This window comes from Hippocampus zosterae, chromosome 17 (genome assembly GCF_025434085.1).
Source record: "Hippocampus zosterae strain Florida chromosome 17, ASM2543408v3, whole genome shotgun sequence".
Taxonomy (NCBI): Eukaryota; Metazoa; Chordata; class Actinopteri; order Syngnathiformes; family Syngnathidae; genus Hippocampus; species Hippocampus zosterae.
The window spans coordinates 1,795,280-1,814,281 of NC_067467.1; the positions used below are offsets into that span (position 1 = coordinate 1,795,280).

The 19,002-nt window shown below is 45.8% G+C and overlaps 1 protein-coding gene across 5 annotated transcripts; it reads right to left on the bottom strand.

Annotated features, from left to right (window-relative positions):
• Positions 1-209: 209 nt before the first annotated feature.
• tcf20 (transcription factor 20) lies at positions 210-14,230 on the bottom strand. 5 transcript variants are annotated; one of them, XM_052048490.1, is made up of 7 exons: positions 13,463-14,230; positions 13,230-13,376; positions 3,070-11,056; positions 2,797-2,890; positions 2,581-2,630; positions 2,007-2,062; positions 210-1,679 (listed from the first exon to the last, which is right to left on the bottom strand). In XM_052048490.1, the coding sequence occupies exons 3-7, from the start codon at positions 10,027-10,029 to the stop codon at positions 1,580-1,582; spliced, it is 7,260 nt and encodes a 2,419-aa protein (XP_051904450.1). In that variant the 5' UTR covers positions 10,030-11,056; positions 13,230-13,376; positions 13,463-14,230; the 3' UTR covers positions 210-1,579. The 5 variants fall into 5 exon arrangements, with proteins under 5 accessions (XP_051904450.1, XP_051904447.1, XP_051904451.1 ...); XM_052048487.1 differs by having other exon boundaries at positions 13,218-13,376; XM_052048491.1 differs by having other exon boundaries at positions 1,982-2,062; positions 13,218-13,376.
• Between the last annotated feature and the right edge of the window lie 4,772 nt (positions 14,231-19,002).

Here is a 19,002-nt window from a genome sequence, read left to right on the forward strand (position 1 = left end):
ACAAAGCGATGGCAAGTTAAGACACATCCACAAAGAGCGGCGGGCAATGTTGGGCTCAATACAACACCGGCGCGGAAGCAGAAGCTCAGCACATCCAGAGATTCTGCCACCCCTTTCAAAGTATTTAAAAAATAACACTTGATCGATTGTGCGCGGATATTTACCCAGAATAGAATAAAATATGTTCCAGGAAAAAAAAAAGAGCATAGTTGAAGCATTTAACAAGTGTATTCATAATTCATATACATATTGACAACTTTTGTGATACAACATGGTTCTGATAGTGTTACTGCTGTCTTCGAGCTGGATTCTTTTTTCTTTTTTTTTCTCCTCGTACAAGAATAACAATAAAAAATGATCAAGACAACACCATGTACAACTTACAGTTTGAAATCGGATGGCAATGTCTCTTTTGAATGGATTTTGGATCTCCCGCTGTGCCAGCGCTGGAAAACTACTTAGTGAAGATTGGTCCCCGTTGGCCTGCGCGGCCAATCGCAGCCGTCCACGACATCCTCAATACTCGCGTTGGTCTTATTCCTCAAAGTGTTACCGAAGGCGTGACTGACGCCTGCTCGTCACAATTCCTACGTAGTGCCCACCACGCGCTTGCGCAATGCTGGGCACCGCGCTCAATGTCCTTCATCTTTCGATCTTAGTCCGCTCCGCATGGTCAAAGATAACCCGGACGTTGGTCCATGGCTTGACCTTCTCCGCGCACGTGAGGAACATTTGTGCTCCAAAAATAAGACTGTGTCCATCTGATTTTTTTCAGGAATACTCGCTGTACCGTAAAAAGCTCATGATGAAAAATAAGAACACTTTTCAAAAAGGACCAGAATGGTATAGCACTTTCTTTCTCTTACGCATTCGCTCACACACACACACACACACACACACACACTTACACTCCATTGAAAGGCAACAAATGTCCGTTCTCCAAGGCAATAAATGTCTTTGTGGCAAACTTGACCCTGACATTCCAGGACATCAATTTGGCTCCTCTCTCCCTCTCTCCAGGAACGAAAGAAAGAAGGGAGGGGGGAAAATGCAGACAATTAACGTTTTGACGAAATATAAAGTGAAATACATCCATTTTTATCAATACGGGTAAATACTGATGAGGATACAAAAATAATAATGAGGGCTAAAATATGACTTCATTTTGATATCATGAGATAAAATACTATTTGCGAGAGAGCCTCCCAATCACTCTTTTCTCAGGTTGACATCCCGTTTTCTCCCAACAAGCCTCCTTTAAAACAATCAAAAGAATATCCAGACTAAAAAAAAAAGTAAATGTTAAAATAGGTGATGATGAGCAAGAATTGAACACTTAAGGGGGTGTTTCAAGAAAACCAAGGTGAGCCCAGAGAAGAAATTTGCTTCTTTTGTTCTTGACTGAAACGTTCCTTTGTTCCCCTGTCACTCGATTCCACTTGGATCTCAGTGTTTTCTTTTCAAGGTCTTTTTCCTCCCGCTTTGTTCGTTTAATCTGCATGTTTGGGTCTTTTTCTGCTTTGAAGTCACAGAGCAATAATAGCGGCCTCTTTTCTGTAATGTCTTGAATGGAAATGATTCAGATTCCTGGTGAAATTGTACATTCCCTTTTGGTGCTCGGCCCTGCGCAAGTCGTCTTCACGCCGAGTCGCATCTCTGAGCCGACCTCTTGTCCAAACCTGCGCACAAAGAAAAAAAACACATTGAGATACAAACATCGCAAACCGTGCAATTCGTGGTCCTACAAACCCCAATTCCAATTAACGCGAGGGTGTATAAAAGGTATGGCTTTTTGTGCTTGTTGCTGACCGATGGCAGAGCGCCATTTATTTCAAGGTACTTACGGTTTGCTTTCATTTCATTCTACATGTGAACAGAAACCAAGTAAGAAGGGAAAAACTGAGAAAATCCTCAAACGGTTTAGACCAGAGTCCCCGTTTCGACTGGATAAGATAAAAAAATGTAACGTGAGTAAATTTACCGCTTCCAGGCGGAATAAGTCTCACCCTCTCTCAGACTGCTCCAGGTACATGGATTTGGCGGGCCGGAAGTTCTGGGTTACCTGCAGAGGGAACGGTTGACCAATAAGCGATCGTATGAAATAATAATGGATGATATAGAAACCTTTTCTGTGCCATAACACGATGGTGTTTACATTATTTTACTTTAAACGGTCCCTCGTCTCAAGCCTGAAAGAGTTGACCAGCTTTTTATCCCTTGACCAAAAAGCTAAAAAGTTACTGAAAGGCTTGGATTTCATATCAGAGCGCTCCACCTCTGAAAAAAGTTCTTCTATTAGCATTACCGGTGAAACAAGTACTTGGACAATATTTGAAGTACTTAACTCTATTTATTTCAATTCTTTGCACAACTGCGTTGGTTCTACTTGCAAATATTTGGAATGGCGATTGTCCACTGCATATTTGTACTTTATCTGTGATTTACCTTTTACTGATTGTATTTTCTATTTAAATAGGGTTATATAAATACATAGAAAAAAGAAGAGAATATTGCTATTAATTTCGTGTCATTTTATGTGAAAATACAATATGGGGGCATATATCATGATCATATCTTTACCTTGTGCTTTGGACACCGCAATGAGAAGTTATCTTCATTGAGAGAACAATCTGGACGGAGGGGGAGAGGGGGAGGGGGGGGGGGGTGTTAAAATAAATAACAGATCGGCCTTCCAAAACCCATCTATTAAGAATACCAGGTATTATTCTGGAAAGTGACAACATGACCAAAAAGAACAACGGATACGTTGTAAGCATTCAGAAAATTTTGGCTCACCCGTTTCAATGGCACAAAGATAGTGATATCGCCGGATACAGCCTTTACTGTAGCAGCCCAGGGTGGAGCCAACCATCTCACAGTATGAACAGCTCTAGGACACAAAGAGCAGAAATGTCCATGAGCAATCGGGACACGACGCGGCAGCCACTTAACTCAGCAGCTCCCTTCGAAACGGATACAGGAAAAAAATATGATAATAATAAAAATAATAATTCACCAGGACATTCACTTGACAACAAAAATCGCAACAGATGACACAGATCTACTTACTGTCTCTCTGGCACCATCTAGTGCCTCCTGCAGGCCGTACAGCCTCCCATTGACAAGATATACTCCACTGGTCCACACGATGCATCCTTCATGAACCCACAACTCCTCCGGGTCCATGGGCATCTGAGGCAACTGGGCAAGTTGCGCCAACGGTCCCAGGGAGTCCAGAGCCGGCGGCGGAGGTTGAAAGGGCAGAGAGGCCTTACTGTTGGACGGCACCATTCTGGGGGAGTCCTCGCTCGATTTGTGCCTCCGTTTAAAGCGTGGATGGGAGGTCAGCTTTCGGTGTTGCGGTCGTTGCTGGGCTTCCTCTGCTTGTTGCTCCTGTGGCTGTTTTAGCAGCTGCAGCTGCTGGTGCGACGTGTCAAAGTCCGGCTCTCTTTTTAGCTCCGGAATAGGTATGATATCAAAGTTCACGTCCCAGGATAAAGATGGCATTTTATTGGCGGTATAAGAAGAGGCAATGGCGCTGGACTCGCCAATCACATCCTCTCTAAAAGTTAAGGGAGGAGCTCTTACTGCGGCGGAAAGAGATTTAAGATTCAAATCCAAGTTTACGGTGCAGTTAGTTGTAGCCACGGGTCTGGAGAACGGAACGTGTTGTTTCTGCGAGTTCTGCAAAGTGTCCAAAGCGTTTGAGCCGATTTGTGGGTTTGGTGCCGTTTTGGTGGCACCTGTGCTGGTGTGACATTGTCGAAGCTGGGGCTGGTTTTTGGGGAGCTTGGCAGCATATTCTGCAGGATAGTACGGCCCGTAAAGATCTCCGAGGTGCTTGTAATTGGCCCATTTTTGACACAGACAGCACAGCTGACGCCCAGAGTGTTTAGTTTCTGTAACGGCAGGTCCGGAAACAACGTAGCCAGAAGAAGGAAGCGCTTTTCCCGACTGAAGCGTCGTCTCCACCTGGTCCGTCTCCCTCAGCTCTGATTCTCTCTTTGACGACTGCGAGTAAAAAGTTGAGATTGGCAGAGAATCAATAGCGCCGACACCCGTTTTCCCTCCGTTTGCACTACGCTCGCCTTTTAACTTGTCGTCCTCAGCATTTACGATGGTGCACACCGACCCGATCTCGGGTATTTTGTTCTCCACGTGAATGTGCGGCACAAACAGGCCTTTGAGATTTGGATCCGGGAATGCTCTATTGATGCCGTTGGCTCCTTTTGCCCCCGGCGGCATATCTGGGTTATCTTTAGCCGCCGATTGTGACGGCGGTGCGCCTGCTCTCCTTATTCTTTGGCGGCCTCTTCTTTCCGGTGAGCCGCCTTCCTCTTTCAAAACTTTGCGCCGCCGTCTCGCAGGTTTCACTTCAATCTCAGGCTGACTCAACGGACTCTCAACATCCACTTTTACCATCTGGGTTAAAGTGGGCGGCGTCAGAGGAGGAGTGCTTTTGTTTTCCGAGATGCAGGTGGCTGTGCTGGCTGCAGTTTGGACTATGTCCGGTATCGTAAGGGCGGCTGGAGCGGGAGTCGGTGGCGGTTGAGAAGAATTCTGATTCACGGTTTGAGCTGGGGCTTGAGACTGGATCGGTGTTTGGGCTTGGGTTGGGAGACGCTTTTGTTTATTCACACTTCCAACCGGCCTGCCCTTCTTCTTGCCAGATGGAAAATAGCCTTTAGGCACAGCGCTATCTGAAGCCTTACAATCTTGTAAGGAGAGAAGTGGCCGAGGAGAAGACATCTGATGTCTGCTCAGAACATGTCCTTGAGACTGGCTATGATGCGGTGAGGTGGCGCCGTAGTAGTCACTACCAGCATAGTCATCAAACCCCATGCCAGATTCTTGAAGTTTCTGTCGGAGAAGGTTGGCGGCGGACTGCTCTCCTCTTCTCGTCTCAAGCTGCTGGTAAGTATTGGTGAAATGCTGAATGTCTGACAGGGCAGATGAGGATGGAGGAGGAGAACCCTGAACCGGGCGAGGGAGGGGTGGAGGAGGGGGTAAAGGCCCGAGCAGCGCAAAGTCCTCCTTGTCACCGGATGCCACGGCACCTCCTAAGCCAAAGTCAAAATCTTTTTGCTTGCGGGTTTGTGGATCACACGGGTAGCCAGACAGTGGCAACGGGCCAGTCTCATCTACACCTCTGAAGGACATCATGTCATTTAACGAGTGAGTGTCGTCAATGTAACCGTCATCCCCTCCGGCAACTCTGGGAAAATGGGTCATGTCTTGGTCCTGTGACGCACTAAACGGTGGCACTGTGGCATTAGTAAAGCCCGGGTAATGATTTGTTCCATCATCACCCATGCCTGAAGGCTTTCCAACACTCGGTGATATTTTCTGAACAATTGCCTCGAGTTTCAAACCGCGTCCTTTCTTTGGAGGCAAGGCCTTTGTACTTCCACTTAATGGAGAGAGAGATTTGGGAAAGATGTTCTCGCCAGGCAAAGGGGAAGAGAGATGCGGAACATCAGAAGAGGACGACTCGTCTTCATTGCGATGGTTTGACTCCGCGTGCGCTCCAGCAGCGTGTGAATTCGCGGCGGCCCTCTGCTGAGATGCATCCTGCATGAGTCGTTTGGCAGGAATAGGAGAGATAAAAGAACGCACTCTCCTTCTCAATATAAGAGGATTTGTCTCTCCGGGACCACCAGACTTGGTTTGACGCGGCACCTGTGGTTGAGCAGGAGTTACGTCAGTCTGAGGTTTCGTAGAGTTGCACGGAGGAGGAAAGCAGGGACGTTTGGTTTCCTCAAGTTCAGCCGTGTTCGGGCCATGAGCCTTCGGAGGAACCCGTGAAACTGCAGGAACAGATGACGGCGGCGGCGGATGTGCCTGTGTCCAGTAGCAAGAATCGGCGTCGACTATTCTAACGCCATCTCTGCCCGGGGTTGTCGAGTCCCACATTTTCACGTCATAATATCCGCCCTGGTGATGCAGCAGTGTTTTGCTAGCATGGTGATCGCCGTGAATGTCTGCTTGAGGGATCATCCTCTGTCTGTGCTCTGGGTGGCTAACTTTATGTCTTCCCGGGGAAGAACCTGGAATCATCATCATATCCTTGGCGGACCTGTTCATTGCTTTCACCCAATCGTTTATTTCGTGGGAATGCTGGAAAGGCCCGCGAGGGTGAGGATACATTTGAAGCTTGTTTGTAATCTGAGCCGGCGGCGATAAATTGTGGTATGGATGGTGGGAAGGAAAATGAGAGTGGCCGTGAGGCACATTGCTTTCTCTGGTGTCTCCATAGCGATAGCCAGGGAAACTGTTGGCATTGCTCGTCGCTAAATCCGCACCGTGAAGATACGACTGATGTCTCGATGGTGACGATAAAGGATTTGTGCTCAGCGATTGGGGCGGCGGGTGTCTGTAGGGGTCAGCATTTAGCAGAATGGACGAATGTGCCGATTTTGAAGAATATTCCACATCGCTGTCAAGAGTTCCACCGCTGCCATGAAAATCGGGATTCGGGCCGATCTCTTTGGCTACCGTTTCGATTTTGACCACTTTCTTCTCTAAAAGGTCCTTTTTACTCATATCATTGACTGATGCTGGGGAGGAAAACGGCTGCTGAATGACAGAGGCTGCGCTCTGATTCTTCTCTCGCTCTCTGTTACTGTCCCTGTCCTTCTCTGGTGTGCTCCGTGTATTTGGCGACACATCACAGATGACAGAGCGACGTTCAGATTTCTGAGATTCTCCTTGACCGGTGCACCCTTTCAGTGGCTCGGGCTCTTGCAAAAGCAGCTCCTGTACAGCAGATGATGAAGTGGACTTACTGGGCAATGTTTTTCTTTGCGGTAGAGAATAGTCGGCTAAATTGATGTGTTTCGGTTGGATTGGCTGTGCGTCCGAGGCCGCTGGTAGATGATCCTCAGAGAAATCCGCTTCTTTTTTGGCAGTATTTTGCAAAAGTTTGGGATTGGAAACATCCGTCTTAATGGAGGATTGAAGACCTGTGGCAAAATTGGTTTTACTTCCAAGTCGATGATTGGGATGTTGGGGCTTTCCGGCAGTGCCCATTAGGGCCAAATTGTCACTGGCTCCACCACCTTCCATCATCCTCATGTTTTCGGTCATACCATAAGCGTATCTTGTTTGAAATGGTTGTTGAACTTGAAGATGTGCAGGAAATGCCTGTTCTGGTCTTCCATAACGTCTATCTAAATTATAACCCTGAAGAACCTCTTGTAAAAGGCTCGGGAATTGTTGGATTTGAGAAATATCCTCTTGGCCTTTTGGTCCGATGGCTTGGCCTCTCTTTCCGAATGACTCGGCGAGAGAACTCAGTTCTTTTGAATGCTCGGGACCATAACCGGAATGCGTTTGCTGATAGTTTCTGGAACTTGTTTCCATCGCACCCGCTGGCCTCGTCCTTCCTTTCTTCACCAGGGACAAATCAGAGCCATACGATGAGTCTCCAAAGCCATACTTATGTGATCCAAATTGGTTGAGATTGTGGGCCTGCTCCATATTTGATTTTGGGTGCTGAGATGAATATCTACTTAGGTCGATACCTTCCTCTCCGTTATTACTCGACGACTCTTTCAAATAGGATTGCGAGGGTTTTTCCTTCAAACAGAGGTCTTGGGGTTGCTTGCCCTTTTCTACCTGACTTCCCTCGGAACGAGCGGAAACGATCACGCCAACACTTAGCTGCTCCTCGGAAATGGGTTTGTGATCACTCTCGTCATGCGCCGCGGAAGCAGTACGCAACATGTTTTCTTTGTCCTGTCCGCGCTTTGTGCCGATTTCGCCATCTCGAAGTATTTGGCTATTGCCTTTCTCCATTTTCTCAACCCCATCTTCATGTTCGATTTTGATCTGTTCGTTTTTGATGATTTCTGCAGTCTTTTTATGGCCGCCTTTTGAGTTATTATTTAGTAAACTAGGATGCGAGACACGGTTTGGTTGGGGCGGAGTAATAATACAGGAGGTGGATGAGGAAACTGGAGGTTTTGAATGTGAATTTGGGTCAGCTTCTGACGAGTGACACTCAGATGGAGATGCTAATGCAGAAGCGGGGCAAACATTTCCTTTTGAGACTATTACCTTTGGCGATGACTTGTAAGTGAAGGTTTTGGCATTTAATGCTTGTCCAGGTTGTGGCTGGGTTTGACTGTGAGGAGGATGATAAAAAATGGGTTCGGATGCACTGCTTGCACCACTCGCCTGCCTCAATCTCGTATGCCCGCCCTCTATCAAGTGATCCTCTTGCTCTATCTTGGTCTCCGCGGACACATAGGAGGAGTCTTCATCGGCAGCACTTTCTAAACAGGCACCTTCGGCAAGTCCTACAACAGTCGCATCTGTAACCGTGCCGCTGCTTGAGGCTGCACTTGCATTTCTACTCCTCGGTGGCAATGGCGGAACACCGTGGGTTGCTTGTTGCACCTGCCCACCATCTTTGCCCTTCTTCTGTGAGAGCACGTTGTCGGTGCGGACCACGTGTTGGATGGTGTTGGGTAAATTCGCTACCTGGGAGCTCAAGGCATTAAGACTATTTACTCCTGCGTCCTGCATTTTCCCAACTGGGGGAGATGAATAAACGGAGGGAGAGGGACCTTCCTCTCGGGGCACGGGCCCTGAACCCAGACCAGTTTTGTTGCAGCTTGATGGTGGCACACTGTTTACTCTAGCAGTACTGATGTTATGACCTTTGTGACTGCCGCTGCTACCACAACTACTGATGCTACTGTTTGAGTTGGGTGTTGGACTTAACTGTGACGCAGCCTGTACTAATCTATGACCGTGACTGCTGCTATGGACGGTAGATGACGGGTGGGAAGGAATAGAGGGGTTCACGTAGGTTTCTGAGACACCCATCAAAGGGGAAGGGGTGGAGCTACAGCTGGGGGAATGTACCGCAGAGGCAGCTGGGGACGGGTTGGAAATCGGGCTGAGGTTTTGGTTCATCTGACTTTGTTGAGGATGCAATGGGGATTTAGCGAGTTCTTGAGATGCTGCAGGAGGCATACTGGGCGTGGAGGCCTGGGGATGTTTAGCATATACGGAGCCGCGAGTTGGGCCCTGGTGCTGCATCTTAAGAGGGTTGTCATAGCCCACACTTAAATTGTGCTGCGTGTTGCAGTGCTGCAGTGTGCCGTCCTTATTAAGCGTTTGCGTCTGCGGAACGTATCCAGCGTAGTTTGATGCATGGTAACGCTGCTGAACACTCTCGATGGGCCCCATATTGTTAGCAGCAGATAAACCAGAGGCGGAGTTTGCACTCGAGTTGACACTGTGAGAACTGTTGACTTTGGGATCAAAACCCGTGCTAGCAGTGCCATCAGCATATCTCTGTGGAGGTGGGCTATATATTCCCGATGACCCTGTGGGCGCTCCAGCCTGTGGAGAGTATTGTGGGTATTGAGGGGTCATTCTATGCCCAGAGCTCGGATAACTCCGATGCTGCTGCCCATGGTGGACGGAGGAGAACGTTTGTCCATGTTGGCGGCTCTGAGAAGATGGCAAGGCCTGCAATGCAGCGTTCTGACTCATATTGTATTGATGAGGAGAGAAAGCTCCCGATCCTCCACCTGATCCGGTGCCGGGCCCATAATCTATTGAATATTGTGACATGATGCCAGATGATAATACAGATCCTGCGCCAGAATGTCTGTACTGGGGAGGTATGTGTCCATCAATATTCGGGTAACCAAATCCTGTTCCGTAGACCTGGCCCCCTCTTCTGTTTTTGTCCTTCCCGCCCAATGAAAAATAATAATCCATTGTGTCCTTCCTGTAAGGGTTGTTACTGCCGCTGTGAAGGTTACCCTGTGTGGGCGGTGCCTCGACAATGCCTCTGTTTCGAGCATTGTAAGCGAGCATGGGGCTGGCTTGATTGGACTGGAGCTGGCCTCTGTGTAGGCTCTGCTGTTGCATTGCCGCATAATCTTCTGTCATCCTCGGGGAGACCTGAGGGTCTGCGGTTTGCGGGGGATACGGAGGTGCACCTCCACCCCTCATGCTAAAGCCGGGGGCCAGAGAATGGGGGGTGGGGCTATTGGAAAAATTCTGCATCTTTGTCCCTTTCGACTTAAAGAAAGACGACACCCATTAATGTCCGTGGGAAATGCCACCCATGTATAAATGAGGGGCTGATAACGGCAATCATGGATGCAGAAGACAGCAGAACTTTAAAAAAAAAAAAATGCTCGGTTCAATTCACTGGAACACTGGGAATGTATAGCTGAATGCTACAAGTACCCAACAGATCAAAGTCATATCAAAGAGTAAAAATGTTCTCACTTCAATGTGGCATTGGTATATGGTTGATTCCACATACAAAGGCCGACATTGCGGTGGGTTTCAAACTTGTCGTCATTCCTCTGCGGTTTGGCATCAAGAATCTGATATCCTGGATGACTAACACATCACTATGTAAGGCAACTTTAAAAGTCTCACTTGCAGATGCTGTAGCAAAACAGCTCCTGTAAACATGGCTCTTTCAGGAGCCCGATGATGGAAAGACACAGTTGCAATGGCGCAAAAAATATTTGTTCCATTGAGACAGAATTTTGACAAGATGTCTTTTTCTTCCGTTAAAATGTGTAATTTTGCCAGGACGTGGACCAGAAAGGTTTCAAAAGATTTGCGTCACAAAGGTCTGAAAACAGACTTTGACAACACACCTCCCAGAACTCCATTGATATTCTCATCCACTCTTGGATGCAGGGTGACACTTCAGCTCTTGCCTTTCTTGATCATTCTCATTTCATATCATGTTTGTTTTTTTGTTTTGTTTTCCTCTTTCACTGCATGCATTCATCTGGGCGAGAACAGTCTTTGGTCCCTCTTATTTCATTATTCCGGGCATCGATTCCTCTTGGCGCTCTCCTGGTACTTGAGCATTTAGCCGTCTTACCTTTGTTATTGTCTGTCAGCCATCATTTAATTCTACCCAAATCCAGAGCAACGTATTTCCCAAAAGGAAGGTAATCCATTTATTCCACTTCCAGTTCAATCCTTTCAAACTCCAGCTCTCGTTTTTCCCTCAGCAACTCCATGCAGATGAATTCATTTTCCAGCTGGCCAGACACGTAGAAACCTGTAGCAACAAAAGACAAATGTTTAAGTCAGCATGTAACACAAATCCATACCCGACATAAGAGTTCTTTCTGTGGTCATACGAAGTCATGCATAGAGACAAGACAGACTATGAACATTATGTACTTGCATAGCCTGCAGCAGGTGTCACCAACCACCATTTTTAGTGATGACGACAAATCGTCACCAATTCATGCTTCTACTGTGTATTGATATTTTCAGTGTGCATATATTTATTTTAAATTATAAACAACATGACAACAATTTGGCTTAGGAGCGAAGAAATACACATACAAGCACAACTGGAGCGTACACAACAACCAAAACATCCAGCCACCAGCCGCACATTATTACCACTTGCACAATGATCATTGCAAGAGCTCCATCAAATGGTACGTCTTTACAAAAAGTAATAATCGAGAGTTTTGATAGACACTGTCAGAGAATTATTAATTAGGCAATTTGTTTAATATTGTGGCTGAAGTTTGCAGTGGTGAAGAAATCTGCGCTTAATATTTTGACCCCATTTAGTCGCTTGAGATTTAAAAAAATATTAGGAAAAGCTCCCCAGACAATGAAACATTTTTAAATGAATACCCCTCTTTCAGTGACAACCAAAACAGAAAATAAACATCTTGAAAAAAAAGGGATGAATATTTGATGCAGCCGTAGCAGTAGGTATCGTTACATTGTGCGAGTGATCATAACGTGGCTGTTTAGTCCATGGTTGTATGGCGTCGCTTGGCACTGTAGATATTTGTCTACTCCCAAGGAATTGCTATTGTAATTGTAATTTATTTAAGCGTACAGATTCTAAAGGTCTATGCATTATAAACATAAGCTTAGATACAGGCTTTGTAAATATTTTATGAAACAAATAAATATGACAAAGCCTTTCAATACATTTATGAAAACCAAGTTGTCTTTATGGACTTCGACACAGCTGTTGGAAAATAAAGAAGGCATGCCTAAGCGTTCCCTCTTGACTGATAAACAGGTTTGGTGGACACAAAAGTGGGGCAGTGAGAGCAAGTAACTCTGGAAATTAAGTAACATTCATAGTCACGTAATGAATGAACTACCACTGCAACTGCTGGATTGAAACAACTTGATGAAGCCAAGCCTCATTATAGTGGCACTATATGTAAACTTGATTGTGTGTACACTCCTTTTAATTACAAAGGCTCACAATTTGAGGGATTGCACCCTTTTTTTATGGGGTCAGGGCCCATAATTGCCTTGAGTGTCAAGCTTGCATTGTGTCTTTTTCTTAACCGACAGAATGGTTAATTGCCCTTCAACACATTTAGGCAATTGCGTTTTGTAAAGCACACCAGAAAGAATTTCATTATAATTAAACTATTAACGTAACTGCCTGTGACTTTCTTAACAATAGATTGCACATGAGTGAACACAAATAATCCAGCGATGAGCAGAGACACCAAAGCAAACATAAGTGCATGTATCAGGCAAGCATGCCACTGGAGTCTTGGAGGCTGGTTTAGAGGGGGGGGGGGGGGGAGAGACCCTGTTCAGTTGGAGGGATTCTATCGATCTCCACCCTTGAATCTTGATAACTAATTAATCACAGTAGCTCGCTTGAGCACGACCAACTAAACAAAATAGCCAGTGTAATGTCAGCAAGACATGGCTATCGTGTCAGCAACAGCATACGCAAATATATTGTTGCACCACTTTTATACCAAACATGATGCTGGTGTTTCGGAGCTGCAATAGCCAACAGCAGGCTTTACGCATTCCAATTAGCTTAGTCGAGCTGCCTTTTTAGCTTTGTACGGTTGGCGTTAGCTCATATTTACTGCCAATTGGAAGCTAGCAAAGCTACTAGCTGTGGTTAGCATTCTAGCAAGACAGCTAATTAAGGTTTATTACGCTCTTGCACGTTATTTGAGAAGCGTTCACGCAACGATAGCCACGGCAGGCTAAAAGCAGCGTTTAGCTAGAAAAAAAGGGGTGATGAGATGCAGATGTTTCGCCCCTCACAATTCAGCGGAGCTGTAAAAATAACTGGTTTAGCTCGCGTCAAGGTAGAAAACGAGCAAGAGACGTGATGTGAGATAATTAGCATCACTCACCTCGGCGTTTTTTCGGAGCTAACGTGGGTCGGGGCACGTAAGCTAACACCTTCAACACATACATACCTGAAAACGTACCAATACGAGGCCCCGTTGAGAGTGAAAGGCTCCTTTTGACAATCCCGCTGTTGTGGCAGGAAACCCCCAGTCTCAGTCGAATGCTACGCCGCTTTTTCCCCTCAGACGTTTTGGGTCCAGGAAATCCCGACCACCGGCGACCAATTTCTGGGGAGGGGGGCGGGGGGCGTCACGACAATCGGATCCCGGGCCTCTCTTGATTTGTCCCCTGTTTATTCCCCTTTTGTCCTCACCTCCAGAAATGAAGAGAGCGGGGCACAATCGCGGGGTGGCTGTGGGTCCCGTCAGCGATGAGGTCCACACACACCCGCCGCCCACTCTCGCTCTTTTCACACACCGCTGAGGTGACTGCACCTATCTTCAACTAAAAATCAAACACAGAAGCCTCCGTGCGGTCTGACGAAGCCCCCCCCCCGACGCCACTTTCCGTCCCTTAAGTGCATTTACATACCTTCATCATATGCTCCTTTCCCACCGAGACTGTTTTTTTTTCTCGCAACCGAAAGACCGCCTTGACACACGCGCACACAAAACACACACATTTGCCTGCACCCCCCTCCCTCATCTTCCACATCACATCCCTCCATCTCTTTTGTTATTGCTCAGATTTTCACCTATTTCTACCATGAAAAATATATACATTGGACTAATGTTGGTGTCTTGTTCTCATCTATAATGACGATGTTTTCCCCCCACACTGCAGCCCCTTTGTTCTTGTCCCAGCTTCAGTCAAAGTGAATGAGTTACCAGTGTACAATGGCAGACATAAAATAGATTTGCAGAGTAAGACTGCAAAGTGGCCTTTTTTATGTTACTGGGCTTTATGGCTGCTGAAACATAGATATATCGTTCTGACAGCTGCATTGCACTTTTGTTTAAAATGGACCTTAACTTTTACTACATTTTGATGTAAGAACGTGCAAATTAATCGATAAATTGATTGTAACTGTACTGGCATTCAACACATTATGCAAGACAGTTTTTTTTCGTCCACTTGTCAGGCCCAATTTATTCATTAATTTAAAAAAAAACATTCCCTTCCGGGGAGACATATCAGCTTGGGGAAAAACAGGAAAATTTGGGGATACACTATAAATGGTCATGTTAATTTCCAAATAGATTTTAACTTTACTGGCATTCATTACATTAGGAATTATATATTTTTTACCATTCATTTGAAAATAATATTTCACTAAATACAATGAATGATTTGTTAGTTTTTCCAAGCAGTAAATTTAGTCAAATGCCCTTCCATGGAGACTCACCAGCTTGAGAAGAATTAACAAAATTGATACTGTGGTCTTGCATAGACTGTAACGTAGGACTGCTGTGTATGATTTTCCGTGCTATTATCATGATGGATCTATTGTGATGGATCCATCTGAATTGTATTTTAGTTAAAAATTCTATAACTAATTTTTTTCCAGTTTTTAACAGCAAAAGAATGCCCATATGAAAATATTCATTGATTACTTTTGGTAGTAGCAGATATTTTGAGTCATATTTTTTCTGTACATTTTAAAACAATCTGCTCATTTATCTTGATTTGGGTCTCGGGTGAGCAGGATGCTCCAGATAGATGCACTCACACACAAATACAACAATCAAACAGGTGATTAAAACAATTAAGCTTTCGTGGTCACTTAACCCACCAATCAAGGCTAAATCCTGTCTTCTTAACAACACTTCAATGCATTTCTTTCCCTTGCAGACACACGTCTATTTCCATCATCGTTGCCATAGCAACTGCAGCACAGCGCTTTAACTGTGAATATTTTTTTTTAGGCTACCGACATTTGCAGCTCACCTGCACATTTTCACAAGCATCCACTATTCAGGTAGAATCCTGCAACCAAACAATTTGCGTGCAACGTGCGGTTGCCCACTTGTGCGAGCGAGCTGAAAGAGAAAGCGCCGAGAGGCGACATGTGCCGCGCATTGATAACGCCGAAGTAGTAAGTCAAGCCAGCCGGGCCTAGTCAATCAACAGAAATGCCTGCTGGGCTACACACCGTCGCTCCATCACAGACAAGGTCAGAAAATCATCCATCGAGCAGCCACAAAGCACACGGTGGAGAATGCAACTCGTTTGGGTGTGTCGTAATTGTTGTAGAGGTGCACAAAGAGTTCCCGTGTCGTCAATTCTAATCTGGTAGCCAATACACAAGATGTATCAAAAAATAGACTCAAACGGTGCGGTATTACTTGAACACTCTCATTTCTACAGTCATAGTTTGTACTTTTCAGGATGGGTTTACAACTATGTGGCATCATCTGATGGGTTTCAAAATACAGATACGTCACCCTTGGAAAGAATAATTGCTCTTTGGATGTGTGCTGCATGTTAGGTTCCCTCAGAGCTGTAAATGATCCATTTGTGTGATTGTAAGTGGAAATGGTTGGTGGGAATGACGTTTTGGGAATTGAACCCGCATTGTCCAAATGAAAGGCGGCAGGATGCGCCACTACGTTGCAAATGCTTACTAGTGTGTTATGTGATATTTGCTGTATATGTAAAAATAATGGAAGTTATAAATTATAACATTGCAATCAATGAATTGGATTAGCTTTAAAATTATAATAGAGCTTATTCCGAGAAATGATACAAAAAATACTATAAAGCATTAGATAATCATTAGAAATTAAGGTGCCAATAAAATGGTACTGCATTCGTTTCGGTGCCGCACATTGGGAGGCAATTTCTAGTGAATGCGGTTTTACTATCGGTAAACAACAGGGGGCGCTGCCACCTATTATCCTTCATTGTCAGTGAGCAGCTTCAGTGGGGTTGTACCGGGGGACCTTAGCGACCAGCAGGGGGAGGTATCACCTAATATTTGCTCGCTCTTTCAACTCACTCACACTCAAGCCCCCTCTGAGCCACACTCGCCGCGTATCCTAGCAACCAGAGAACCCTGCCTCCAATCACTACGGATACCGGCAGGGATGGAGGGAGGGCGGAGAGTGTGAAAGAGTCAAAGGAGGAGGCGGAGGAGGAGGAGAAGAAGAGGCTGGTGAGGTATCAGCATCCAATGCAGCAAACCTGAAAAGATGATTTCCACTTCACCATTAAAACGGGGGCTCTTGCGTGCCGGATTCTGCCACAGATTTCACGAGTGGCTCAGTGTCAGCCGCTACTTTTGCGGTGATTCAAAATATGAATCGCAGTTACGCAATGTGGCTGGACATATAAACATACAGGATATTTTTGACAAATTATCGCGACATATAAAGTGTTGGGAAAGGCTAATTCCCAATGATGTCAGGTTAATGCGGTTGAACAAGTGCTGAATTGATACATGACCTGTACGGATACATGGACCTTAAAGTGGATAACAATTCACTTTTCAAACAGATTTCCATAGTAGACCCTATAGGAGCATTGTGAGGATGTCATGCAAATGAGTGCAAGCCCCCCACACGCTCTCACAGTTCAAGTGCACAGGCTTTCGCACAATTCTCGTGTGATGCGGCACTGACCTCAGTCACGGGATCCCGTCCTCCTCCTCCCTCCGCCTTATCCTTCTTCTCCTCCTCCTTCCACTCTTTGTCCCGATCGCCCACGGTGGCCGTCATGTGAGGATATGCAACAGTGATACAGGAGTGACGGGGGTTTTGTCGGGAACGCTGAGCCGCCATCAATGTCAGGTGGATTGACGACAGGAGCCAACCGAGTGGAAGCTGACGCAGCAGCTCAGGAGACTTTCAATATGAGATGTCCGTTGAATCTTACGTCAAACCTCTGAAGGCCGACGAGATTTGTGCCTACCATATGTGATGTTGGCAATATCATTACGTAGACCACATGTAGCTCACTAAAACATATGCGGTATATTTAAGTTGTTCTCTGTTATAAAATTGATTGGATAACATTGGTGTAGAAAAAAAATGTTTTTTTTTTGGGTATGTGGAAATTTTGATAATTGTTTCCGAGGTGAATTGAATAATCCGGACATTTTGGATTTCTAATGGGAATGAAGTAAATCTGTTATTTTGAATATTGAATGTGTCATTGCGAATGGGGACTTTTTTGTGGGGGTGGGATTGTGTAAAAAAGTGAATTGTTGTAATGATGGAATTAATGACATGACATGAATTTTCAAAATACGTCGAGGTTGGAATGGAGAAAATTGGGTGGAGAAATGTGAAAGGCGCAGCACATCCAATAAGCGATGCCAATAAAACGATATTTAAATATATATACAATATGTATAAACATGAAAAGCTTTCGGAATTCACACAATAAATGATTCACACACTCAAGAATCTGCCACCTTCTCCTTCGAATAAACAAATGAATTGTAATCGTGAAAATAATGCGGGGGGGAAAAAAAAAACGCTTGCTACTGTTGCCAGGGCAACCATCTTCCTCGACTCTGGTCTTTAACCCTTTCTCGTCAACACGTCCCTTTCACATTCTGTCTTTTACCACCGCCACATTCTCACACTTTGCCGATGTCCTCTCACGCCATCTGTCCATTCCTTTACGGCCGGCCGCGCATCCCTCCGCTCCGTCGCTGTAAAACAAAGTTGTGATCTGTGAGCCGTTTGGTCTTAATCTTTTAATTACTCGCCCTCATGTCCGTCCTCACACCTGCCATTTTGTCCGTGCGCGCGCGCGCTTTGTTCACGCCGACTCATTCTGTGATAAAGAACTGTGACTGTCCGGTGTTAACTATCAGGAAGTCATTGTTTCACCGTGGGTGTTAATTGAGGATGGGAAGGAACGGGATGCAGTAAATAAATGATATTCAAGAAAAAGAATGCTTTCCAAGCGTGGATTCCGTTTTCGCCAAGTGTAAAGGAGCAAAGTTCTCCTATGGATCATATTTTAGAGTTTATTTGAACTCTCGTCGGCGTAATTACGTACGGAGGTTATCAAGGGGCACGTAAAAGGTTCAGAATGCCTTAAAAATGGGGACACGCATTCCCCTTTTGACCTCACAGAGTCAACTTGGAGAGTGACAACATTTTCAAAATGAGGACAGGAACTGGAGAGCAGAGCACATATTTGAGCGCTCGGCCTGCCAGCGGAAACAGAGCAAAGGACGACTCTTCCCTCCCGCACGCACGCCGAGTGGCTCTTTCCGAGCAGCCGACGCCGGAGCGACTCCAACAACGCGAAAAACGTTCAGCCTGATTTGCTTCGTGATTCGGGTTTTTGTCTCGAGGTGGATTCTAAATGGCACGAGGTCAAAGCGGCATCACGAAAAGAAGCTAATTACTCACCCTTTGCGTCTTCGCTGAGCTCCAAACATGACTAATGAACATCTGGTGTTTTTTATAGGCACAAAGGCATGACGCGAAATGCAGTCAGGTTATTCCTGCGAAAAGGACTTCAACAGCCCGTCACTTTCGATTTACGCGAACATGGTTGGCACCTGTTCTTGATGGCTCGTCCTGCATTTGAATGTTTAAGCTACAGGTGCAATACAATTATGTTTTTTTTTTTTTGGGGGGGGGGGGGTGTTCCACAAATATCCTTCCAAAAGACATCCTCAGTCTTGTTTTGATAAGTTAGAGGTGGGGGGGGGGGGTGGGGGACTAGCCTAGTTGAGTGTTGTACAAAGGGGAGGCGAGAGCAGCACGAGAGCACCCTGAGGGGCCTGGATGGCACCACATAAAGCTTTGCGGAGTGCCAGCAGCAGTGTCGATGGTGGAGGGCATAAACCCGGACCCACCCGCTCCACCATATGGCCTCCGTTTCTGTCAGCACGACGCTCAGCTGCTCACCTGCTAGTGTAATGATAGCAATAATAATCTTAATCGTGGC

Excerpts from the sequence above, each read along its gene's own strand:
- tcf20 (XM_052048490.1), bottom strand. The coding sequence starts at position 10,029 with ATGCAGAATTTTTCCAATAGCCCCACCCCCCATTCTCTGGCCCCCGGC. Across the intron at positions 2,631-2,796 it reads TCTTTGTGCCATTGAAACGG|ATTGTTCTCTCAATGAAGAT; the intron begins GTGAGCCAAAAT and ends CCCTCCGTCCAG. Across the intron at positions 1,680-2,006 it reads CTGGAGCAGTCTGAGAGAGG|GTTTGGACAAGAGGTCGGCT; the intron begins GTGAGACTTATT and ends CTTTGTGCGCAG.